Source organism: Mandrillus leucophaeus, unplaced genomic scaffold, assembly GCF_000951045.1.
Source record: "Mandrillus leucophaeus isolate KB7577 unplaced genomic scaffold, Mleu.le_1.0 Scaffold1184, whole genome shotgun sequence".
In the NCBI taxonomy this organism is placed as follows: domain Eukaryota; kingdom Metazoa; phylum Chordata; class Mammalia; order Primates; family Cercopithecidae; genus Mandrillus; species Mandrillus leucophaeus.
Window position 1 is genome coordinate 102,687 of NW_012100143.1, and position 11,225 is coordinate 113,911.

Here is an 11,225-nt window from a genome sequence, read left to right on the forward strand (position 1 = left end):
AAAAAAAGACTCTTAAGAACAAGTCAGGCTTTCCTCCTAAATTTAAACAACTCTACCTTGCTAGCTTAACCTCAAGGTCTTACAAGAAATTAGTTTATACATGTTAAACAACTATATAAACCCTAAGAATGTGTTATAAAATCAACATGACACTGTAGTCTATAATTATTGTGCTCTAAAATAACGCTGAAATATGTTATCTTAAGAGACAGTGTTGCACCCCTTCCTTCAGAGATACATTGCTTGAGCTAATATTTTACTTCCAAGTCTTTTTTTCCCCAATTGGGAGTACGAAAGAAGGCTTTGGCTCAGATTTAAATGCTCACCAATTTCAAACCCATTCGGTCAAAATCAATAAGCCTTCAAATCAAAGCACCTTTCTTTTTGAAAATATTATATTAAATGCAGACATTGAAAAGGTTATAACATTGGCTCTTTGGGTTTCCATAATAATGCAAGAACATTTTTCCCAGGAGATCAATGCAGACAATTAATAATGATCCTTTCTTATCTATAAATCTTAGTGTGCCAAACAAATACTATAGCATATAGAATAGCATCTGAGTACTTATTAATATTATAGAATTTTAGCAAGATAAATTCCCTAAAGATATCATTATCAACTCAGGAACATTATTTTTAGGCTGTTACATGTCCTTACAGCTTTTAAATAACCACCTTAGTTGAGTATGTCAAGATCTGCTAAGGCTGAGCTATTTGGATTAACAGTAATCTCAAATTCTGAGGAACAAAACCTCAAGGCAACCCAATGAGAACATTTACAAAACAAGATCACTTTATTTCATATTGCAAAGCTCCCACTGGTCTCCAGAAGTATCTAATGCACTTTAAACAACTTTCATGGAAACAACTAAACCACAGCACTTTAATAAAGTATTACTTATAAGAATTGAAGAACTAACTTCTTGAACATTAACCTAAATTCCAATGCCCTAGGGTAGGATCCTTAAACCATGGGTAAGGGGAGCATAACTCTGCCTAGGAAAGGAACTGTCCTGGGGCAGTGCCCTGAAGAGGGACAGTAGTGACCTCAAAGAGACTGCTGTCACCTAAAACAGCAATGGCCAGTATCATTTTCAAACCAGGCCATGCCCTGTGACAACCAGTGTGGCATCCACATGTCCACAACCTCTCAAAGCATCTTTTTAATGAAGGATCTGAACTAAAATGCATTTAAAAGCACACAGTGTGGGCCGGGCACAGTGGCTCACACCTGTAATCCCAGTACTTTGGGAGGCCAATGCAGGCGGATCACTTGAGGTCAGGAGTTCAAGACCAGCCTGGCCAATATGGCAAAACCCTGTCTCTACTAAAAATACAAAAAGTAGTTGGGCATGGTAGCACACACTTGTAATCTCAGCTACTAGGGAGTCTGAGGCAGGAGAATTGCTTGAATCCAGAGGGCAGAGGTTGCAGTGAGCTGAGATGGCACCACTGCACTCCTGCCTGGGTGACAGAGTGAGACTCTGTCTCAAAAAAAAACAAAAACAAAAAAAAACAGCAAGCACACAGTATTTGTTGTAATGATAAGAAAAAACAAGATTTTCTTTCTTGGCAATACTCAAATAAGTGATATAACTGACCACGTGGCTTATTTTCTAACCTCCAGAAAAGCATTTTTGAGCAAAGACAATTTCTAGACAAGCTGTGCCCGTGGTGCATCACCTGCCCTGAAACTCAGCAGATTCACCCATACAACCAAACACCACCAAGTCTTTTATGCAAAGAGAGTCTTACCTGTGAAAAGTTCAACCCATTCAATGGATGGCACTGCTCTTCCACCTTTTCCACTGCCCCAGTCTGTTTCCTCAGCCGCTCAGCCTCCTGGGCAAGGAACAGGTCTAAGACAGGCACCCCACGGGACTTAATGTCCACTTCAGTAAGGGAGTTGACCATAAGCATCACCCAGACAGGCCTCTTGCGCTCCCAGTTTCCGGCAATGGCATTGAAGAGGTAGTCTGCGTAGAGTCCCTTGCCGCGCTGGTCTGGGGTCATCCACGAGGGCATCATGAGCTTGACATACTCCAGGTGGCGCTTGAGGCGGCAGTAGATGTCCTTGGGGAGCACATCTTGAAGGTTCTTGCCCTGTGGCAGCATCTGACAGCTGGTGAGAGCTGAGATCGTATAGGGGTCTGTGAGGTCCAACTCAAAGTACACAGTGCTGCTCTGCAGGAAAGCCTCCTTAGAGTTGTCGGGGATGAAATCCCAAACTCGGGTGTATGGGACATGGATCGTGCCAAAGAAGTAAGATGGCGGGTCTCGCTTAATGGTCCACAAGAAGGAATTCAACTCACTTTGCTGAAAAGAAAAAAGGCAACATCAAGGTATAATACGGGGGAGAGGAGAGGGGGGAGGTCAGGAACCTGTGAGAGGAAATGAATTAGTCACATTTCAAGAGAAAATATATCAAACTAGAATTTAGACTTTTGAGTCCATGTAGATTCACCTGCCACGACAATCCATGTCTTAAATAGACAGGAGCAAATTATGAAATCAGGATGAAATCAGGGACTCATTAGGACTCTAGTTTCAACCTTGGCTATACATTGGGATCACCAGGGGAGCTTTAAAAGAAGCATCTCTGAGTCCTACCTCCAGAGATTCTGATCTGATTGGTCTGGGATGAGACCCACCTTTTCAATCAAAAGGGGATGGGACCCCCCTTTTCAATCAAAATGTTGATTCCAAGATGAGAAAGCAATAGCAGTCACCAGTTTTGAGTTTGTGCCATGCCTGCCCTAGCAATGAACTGGGCAAGAGTTAAAGAAGTGAGTCTCAGGGGCCTCCAAGGATATACCTGATACCATCTAAGAGACACCTGAGAAGCCCATTCATTGTCTCCCAGGCAGACCGGATGGTCCCTGCTCCTTCAGATCTCAAAACCAACATCCCCAAAGGCAGAGGCTTCAACTCTGGCTATGCACTGGAATCACCCACAAAGCTTTTCAAAGTCCAATGCCTGGATCCACCCCAGACCAATCACATCAGAATCTCTGGAGGTGGAACTCAGAAATGCTACTTTTTGGTTTTTTTTGAGACAGAGTCTCGCTCTGTTGCCCAGGCTGTGTGGTGCAATCCAAACTCACTTCACTGCAACCTCAGCCTCCCAGATTCAAGCAGTTATCCTGCCTCAGCCTCCTGAGTAGCTGAGATTACAGGCGCTCGCCACCACACCCAGTTAATTTTTGTATTTTTAGTACAGATGGGGTTTTACCATATTGGCCAGGCTGGTCTCAAACTCCTGACTTTGTGATCCGCCCACCTCAGCCTCCCAAAGTGCTGGAATTACAGGCGTAAGCCACCGCGCCCGGCCACAGAGATGCTACTTTTAAAGCTCCCCTGGTGATCCCAACGTACAGCCAAGGATGAAACTAGAGTCCTAATGAGCCCCTGATTTCATAGTTTGCTCCCGTCCCTTTAGGACGTGGATCGCATTTCTTTCTCTCACAAAGCCTTCAGGTTCGGTCGCAGAGATCTGGATGGTCTCTGCTGGATAGATTCTCTCCAAGCTGTTGCACATGCTGAGCAGTGGTGCATGTTCATCTGAGGCCAGGCCATTTCACTCCTGGCCCCTGAGTGTCTCCCAACCTCAACAACTGGCATTTATAACATATCTGCTTATTAAGATGCACTGTACAAAGAAGTGCAGTGCTCAAGGAATTCAGGTGTAAGTGGCAGACATACTAGTGACAAGAACAATGTATCAAGAAAGCTGGAAATGTGAAGATCCAGGTTTACAGAAAAAAATATATATATATATATATTTCGGCGGGGCATGGTGACTCACACCTGTAATTCCAGTACTTTAGAGGCTGAGGCGGGCAGATCACTTGAGCTCAGGAGTCTGAGACCAGCCTGGGCAACACAGCAAAACCCTGTCTCTACAAAAAATACCAAAATTAGTCAGGCATGGTGGTGCATGCCTGTAGTCCCAGCTACTCAAGAGGCTGAGGTAGATTGCTTGAGCCCAGGAGGTTGAGGCTGCAGATTGCACTACTGTGCTTCAACCTGGGCTACAGAATGAGACTTTATCTCAGAAAAAGAAAGAAAGAGAGAGAGAAGGAAGGACTGGAGGGAGGGAGGGAGGGAGAAAGAAATATTTGGAACATATTCACTTTACTAAAGGGTTTGACTTCAGCCTTTTAAGTAACATGCTTCCCTTGGATTATGAAGTTTCAATCTACAAGCAATTCTCATTATTCATGGTAGTTATATTTTATAAAGTTGCCACAAACACAAAATTAGCAAATACTAAACTGTTGTTCCTAAGGGAAACAAAAGGTTAAGTTCCTATTCATAACATTTTCATCAACTGATCAAAACATAGCCTTGTTTCATGTGTGCTTCTATTGAAAGGCACCTTATTGGCCCGGCACGGTAGCTTACGCCTGTAATCCCAGCACTTTGGGAGGCCAAGGCAGGTGGATTGCCTGGGCTCAGGAGTTCACGACCAGCCTCGGCAACATGGTAAAATCCCGTCTCTACTAAAATACAAAAAATTAGCCAGGCGTGGTGGTGGGTGCCTGTAGTCCCAGCTAGTTGGGAGGCTGAGGCAGGAGAATTGCTTGAACCTAGGAGGCGGAGGTTGCAGTGAGCAGAGATAGCGCCACTGCACTCCAGCCTGGGAGACAGAGCGAGACTCCATCTCAAAAAAACAAATTTTAGGCCGAGCATAGTGGCTGACACCTATAATTCCAGCACTTTGGGAGACCGAGTAGGGTGGATCACTTGAGGTCAGGAGTTCGAGCCCATCCAACATGATGAAACTCCACCTCTACTAAAAATACAAAAATTAGCTGGGCGTGGTGGCACGCGCCTGTAGTGTCAGCTACTCTACTTGGGAGGCTGAATTAGGAGATTGCTTGAACCAGGAGGCAGAGGTTTCAGTGAGCTGAGATCCCACCACTGCATTCCAGCCTGGGCAACAGAGCAAGACACAGTCTCAAAAAAGAAAAAAGAAAAAATTTTTAAACCATTGATTGTTGAAGTAATATTAAGAGATGAATCACCTACAGGGTCCCCATCCCCTAGGCATCCTCTTATGCAGTAATAAGGGTCCCTGGGGTTATTTAAATACTTCAAAAATAAAATGGAAACTGTACTTCTACCAAGAACGTCTGCTAAGGCGAATTAAGCAATCAAATGTCTCACTGTTGGTTAGAATTAGATCAACAGGGTAGAAGACACTGGGTAACTGTAATAGATGCTAATCAAAAGCTGAGATTGACAGTTATGTCTTTGGTTAATTGTAAACAGGTAACAATTATTACCTACAAAAAGGTAGAGGCAGCCTTCGAAGAGTAATCTTAGTTTATTTGTTCATGTAGAGGTCTGGCTCGTGAAATGTGTGGGGACCACTGGCCTATATAAGAGCTCTAACTGCACAACTTCCAGGCAGTCTACCCAAGAACTTCTACATGGTTTCCAACTGGGAGACACAGCAAGCAAGTGGAAATGTTATGATTAAAGCCATGGGCACCTGATTCATCTATCAGGACACCATCATGTTAAACAAACATATTCCCAGGAAAACCAAACCCATACTGCAGGATAATGGAGGGGTGGGATTCGCTTTGGTTCGGTTTTGGTTTGTTTTAATCCAATACACTTAATCTGCCTAAGGCCCCCATCCAACCTCAAAATACCTGCATTTCTCTTCAGAAGCAGTCTGTTCAATATGCATCTATTTTCATTTTATTATTTATTTATTGTTGCCTTTTCAACTATTACTGGTCTAGAAATAAGGTCACTGTATGATCTTTTCACTGAAAACTGCTTAAATGTAAAACACACACACACTCACACATATGTCTGGCCTCTAGCCGTGCAATGACAGTACCGATGCTAACAGCAGCTGTTCGCTGTGTGCCAGTCTCCACCCAAACATTGTGCATGGACTTTCCCACTGCCTGCATTCAACACAATTATTTCTGCTGAGCCTACCATGTGCCAGACACTGTTCTAGGCACTGAGAATACAGCAGTGAGGGACACACAGGGTCCTGTTGGTGCTAATTGCTGTGGAGAACATGTAAGCCGGCTTGAAGTCTTTCATCTTGGAGGAGGCCAAGATGTAACTTTCTTCCGGTTTCCCAAATCTGGGTTCATCAGCCACGAGCCGCCTCCACCATGCCGCCTAAGTTGGACCCTAATGAGATCAAAGTCGTACACCTGAGTTGCGCTGGGGGTGAAGTCAATGCCTCGTCTGTGCTGGCCCCCAACATCAGCCCCCCTGCTTCTGTCTCCAAAAAAGATTGGTGATGACATTGCCAAGCCAACCAGTGACTGGAGGGGTCTGAGGACTACAGGGAAACTGACCACTCAGAACAGACAGGCCCAGATTGAGGTGGTACCTTCTGCTTCTGCCCAGATCATCGAAGCCTTCAAGGAACCACCAAGAGACAGAAAGAAACAGGATAACATTAAACACAGTGGAAATATCACTTTTGATTAGGTTGTCAACGTTGCTCAACAGATGCAGCACCAATCTTTAGCCAGAGAACTCTCTGGAACCATTAAAGAGATCCTGGGGACTTCCCAGTCTGTGGGCTGAATCTTGATGGCTGCCACACTCATGACATCATAGGTGACATCAACAATGGTGCAGCAGAATGCCCAGCTAGTTAAGGAGCACAAAGGAAAACATTTCTATAAAGGATCATTTGACAACAAAAACCACAAAAAGAACACATAAGCCAGAAAACGGACAGTGAGTACTGTGGCACAGGGTTGCAGGGGTGATTTTAAGTAGGGGGACCAGAAAAGTCACTGTCTAGAAAGACATCTAAGCCTTGCCATGAAGGAGACAAGGGGCCCACTAAGGGGATATCTAAGAGAAGAGCATTCCCTCCAGAAGGCAGAAACAGCAGTGCAAAGGCCCTGAGGCAGGGAGGGCCTCCATGTACTGGAAGACCAGCAAAGAGGCCAGCACGACTGAAAGGGATAGCTGAAGAGGAAAGCAGGAGGCAGAGGTCAGAGAGGTGAGTAAGGCCAAGCCATGCAGGGTCGGTGGGCCCCTGGAAAAGCCCCAGGAAGAGTTCAGGCTTTCAACTGAGTCAAATGGGAGCTAGTCCAGGTTTTTGAGAGAGGAGTGACATCAGCTGACAGTGTGTTCAAAGGATCACCCTGGAGGCTGGGATGAATAGAGGGATGAGGGCAGACACAAGTAGGTCAGTTAGGACATTACCAAAATAATCAAAGTGGGAGTGACAGGATTGATGGAAATGATCAAACTCCAGATGTAGTCTAGAAAACAGGATTTGCTGGCCAGTACGGTGCCTCATGCCTATAATCCCAACACTTTGGGAAGCTTGATCCCGAAAGTTTGAGACCAGCCTGGACAACATAGCAAGACCCTGTCTCTACAAAAAAATTAAAAATTAGCCAGGCATGGTGGCAGGCGCCTCTGGTCCCAGTTACTTAGGAGGTTGAGGTAGGAAGATGGTTTGAGCCTGGGAGGATGAGGCTGCAGTGAGCTATGATCGCGCCACTGCACTCCAGCCTGGGCAACAGAGTGAGACCCTATCTCAAAATTTAAAAAAAAGAAAAAAGAAAAAACAGAACTTGCTGATGAAAGGATGAGGTTATCATTTCCAGGGGAAGGTCAGAAATTTGGTTTTGGATCTGTGCAGTTGACATGTCAAGCACACAACCTAGTGCCAAGGTCCAGCTGGTAGGTGAATATGTAAGTCTGGAGCTTGGGAGAGGCCTGGGCCAGAGATAAAGATGAGGGCATCATCACCACGTAGATGGTCTTTAAAGCCATGGGACTAGATAAGGTCTGCAACAGGATGTCCACAGGAGAAAAGGTCTAGGAATAGACTCAGGGCCCTCTCACCCTAATAAGTCTGGGGAAAGAAGAGCAGCTAGCAAGGGAGAATGAGAAGTGGCCAGCAAGGTTGCTGGGAAAATCAGAAGAGTAGGAGGCCGCTTGAAGAAAGTACTTCAAGGAGCAGAAAGTAAGCAAGTGGGTTAAATGTGAATGGTAGGCCAAATAAATCAAGAATTTGAGAACTGACCTCTGGATTGAGCACCACTGAAGTCACTAGGGACCCAGACAAGAATAGTTTGAGTGGTATGGTGGGAGCAAAAATAGGTCCTGTGCTAAGTGGTGGACAGGTAGGCTGGCTCCTGAGTCCAGGCTTTTAAACACCATATTTATGCAGCCTTAACATGCAATAGACTTTACTTGTTATTCAGAGTCATATGTTTTTTCAGTTAATACCCTGCTAGTTGCATTGTTGCTCAGGAGTGCCACCTGACTCCAAATCTAGAAAGGCTCTGTCCAGCTCACCTTCCCGATCCCAGATGATTGCCCAGGTAAATGCCACACTGACCTTGTTACATCCTCAGGTGCCACCTTTCCCATCTTCTCTTTTCAAGTTAACACAAGTCAGGGGCTTTTCTGTTTTTTTTATGCCAAGGGCTATATCTTATTCACCTTCATGTTCCCAAATACTGAAATACTTGCCATATACTACTACATAGGAGCTCAAAAAGAGTTTTTTTAAAGAAATGAATCTTACCATGTACAACTTCTTCAATGCCTACAGTTCTGTTCTGACAAGCAGGGCACCCAGACTCCCACTGTGTGCATCAATAACCATTCCTGTCGAACACTGATCCTGCCCCACCAGACACGTCTTCGGCAGGGCACAGGCTGAAAGAAGAGTCCTCAAGACTCTTCTTTACCTTACCTTGCCCACTGGCGAGCCCCTGGACCCTTGCACTTACTGTACTGGTGCAACTGCCTCTGCCTCTCTCATACGGATATCCTCAGGGTAGGGCTATTTATCTCTACAAAAAAACAAACAAAAAAAAAAACAGGAAAAAAACCTTCACTACTCCATTTCACTGTTAAAATACATGGCAATTAGAAGAAGCCATAGATTTTAACATTAGGATGGTTTAAAAGAAAATACAACTGAACCACTATTAACATGTCCCTTCTACCTTGTTACAACTGTTCCCAGAAGGAAAAGACAGCCGGGCATGGTGGCTCATGCCTGCAATCCCAAGACTTTGGGAAGCTGAGGCAGGAAGACCATTTGAGGCCTGGAGTTCAAGGTTACAGTGCGCTATGATCACAACACTGCACTCCATCCTGGGTGACAGAGCAGGACTCTGTCTCAAAAAAAAGAAAAGAAAAAAGAGAGAGAAAACATAGCCATGGGTGACTGAGACATAGAAGCTACAAGCTTCTGAATCAAACTGAGATTTTAACAGACACCTGTGTAGTCCATCCAATGAAAAAGAACAAGGCAAAATGACAACTGTGCATTGCAAGCTAACTCCATAACACCCAGCACCCCCTCAGCTCCTCCCATCCTAGCATCACCGGACCTGCAATAACTGCACTTTTCCAAGATTACTCTTCAGCAGACCAGCCACAATGAAGCTGGCTTTACATTTTCCTTTTCATTCAACAAATATTTGTTGAGCATCTGCTATGGCCAGGCGTTCTTCTGGATACTGGGGATGCAGAGGCAAATAAAACAGACAAAAATCCCTATTATGAAGATGACTCAGGGGAAGGGGTAGCAATAAACAAAATTTTTTATCAGATGGTGATTAAGTGCTATAAATAAAAATAAAGCAGGGAAGGCAGATGGTAGTGGTGGCAGCGGTTGATATCACCTTTACGAGAGTAATCAGGAAGAAACCATTGAGAGACACTTGAGCCAAAGCCAGATGGAGGTAAGGGAGCAAACCTGTGGATAAATGAGGGGAGAACTTTCCAGGGGGAAGAAAGAGCAAGTATAAAAGGCATCAGGCCAGGCACGATGGCTCACAACTATAATCCCAGCACTTTGGGAGGCCAAGGCGGGTCAATCATGAGGTCAGGAGTTCGAGACCAGCCTGGTCAAGATGGTGAAATCCCATCTCTACTAAAAATATAAAAATTAGCCAGGTGCAAGTGGTGGACGGCTGTAATCCCAGCAACTCAGGAGGCTAAGGCAGAAGAATCACTTGAAACGGGGAGGCTGAGGTTGCAGTGAGCCAAGATCATGCCACTGCACTCTAGCCTGGGTGACAGAGCAACACTCAAAAAAAATAAAATAAAATAAAATAAATTTTAAAAAAAAAAGACGTTAGGCAGGAATAGGAAAGAATACTAAGAGTTCTGTTATGATAAGAAAAGAGACTCAACCTGCGTGGTGCTCAGGGTAAACCCTGCAGTGTCTAGGGGCCAATTTGGGCTCAGAAGACCTCTCTAATGATTAACCAACCATGAAAACCAAACCAGCTCTCAAGCCTACAATCCCGCAGACTCCTATAAGGGCTGCTGCACTGGATTGGAGACTGGATCCCAGGACTTCCCCTCTAGAATCTCAAGACCCCAACGCACTGAGGGACCCAACCACAATGCCCTTACAGCATGTAGGTCAGACATACAGCATGTGTGCCACTGATTGGCCTTCCCAGTTCCGCAGGGGGTAAGACAGAGTTTGCCCACAGACTAGAACAGCGATTCTCAAAGTATGGTCCAAGGACCTGTGGGTGTGCCGAAGAGCCTTTCAGGGAGTCTATAAGGTCAAAATTGTTTTCACAAAACTAAAATATTTTCCTTTCACCGTCATTTTCTCACAAGGTACTGTAGAATTTGCTGGAGGCTACACGTGTGTAATGAGGTCACTGCTCTGATGGCTAATGGAATGTGTGCTATGTTGTGTTTTATTAATATCTCCATTAATTCACATAAAGTAAAAGTCTTTGAGGTTTTCAATACTTTTTTTTTTTTTTTTTTTTTTTGGATATAGGGTCTCGCTCTTTTACCCAAGCTGGAGTGCAGCGGTGCAATCACATCTCACTGTAGCCTCCACCTCCCAGGCTCAAGGTTTCCTCCCACCTCAGCCTCTGGAGTAACTGGTACTGCAGGCACATGTCCCCACGCTGGTAAATTTTTTTTGGTTTTTTTTGTGGAGGCGAGGGTCTCCCCATGTTGCCCAGGTTGGTCTGCAACTCCTGGGCTCAAGAGATCCATCGCCTTAGCCTTCCAAAGTGCTGGGGTTACAGGAGTGAGCCACCATGCCGGGCTTCTTTGATAATTTTTTGTAATGTAAAGGAGTCCTGAGACCAAAAGGTAGGACAACCGATGGACTAAAGGACTCATAAAGACAGATTCTAAAGGAGAGAAATCTTATCCTGACTCACTCGTCATAATTACCCGTTGGTAATAGGTTTTGCAGAAGTGAAAGACATCGT

General features: G+C 44.8%; 1 protein-coding gene across 2 annotated transcripts in view; it reads right to left on the minus strand.

Annotated features, from left to right (window-relative positions):
- Positions 1–11,225, minus strand: part of TRABD2A (TraB domain containing 2A) — a 57,004-nt gene that overhangs the window by 44,300 nt on the left and 1,479 nt on the right. For both annotated transcript variants that reach the window (XM_011965637.1, XM_011965643.1), the window contains exon 2: positions 1,759–2,319. In XM_011965637.1, the coding sequence (XP_011821027.1) occupies positions 1,759–2,319 (561 nt within the window). The remainder of the gene's footprint in view (positions 1–1,758; positions 2,320–11,225) is intronic.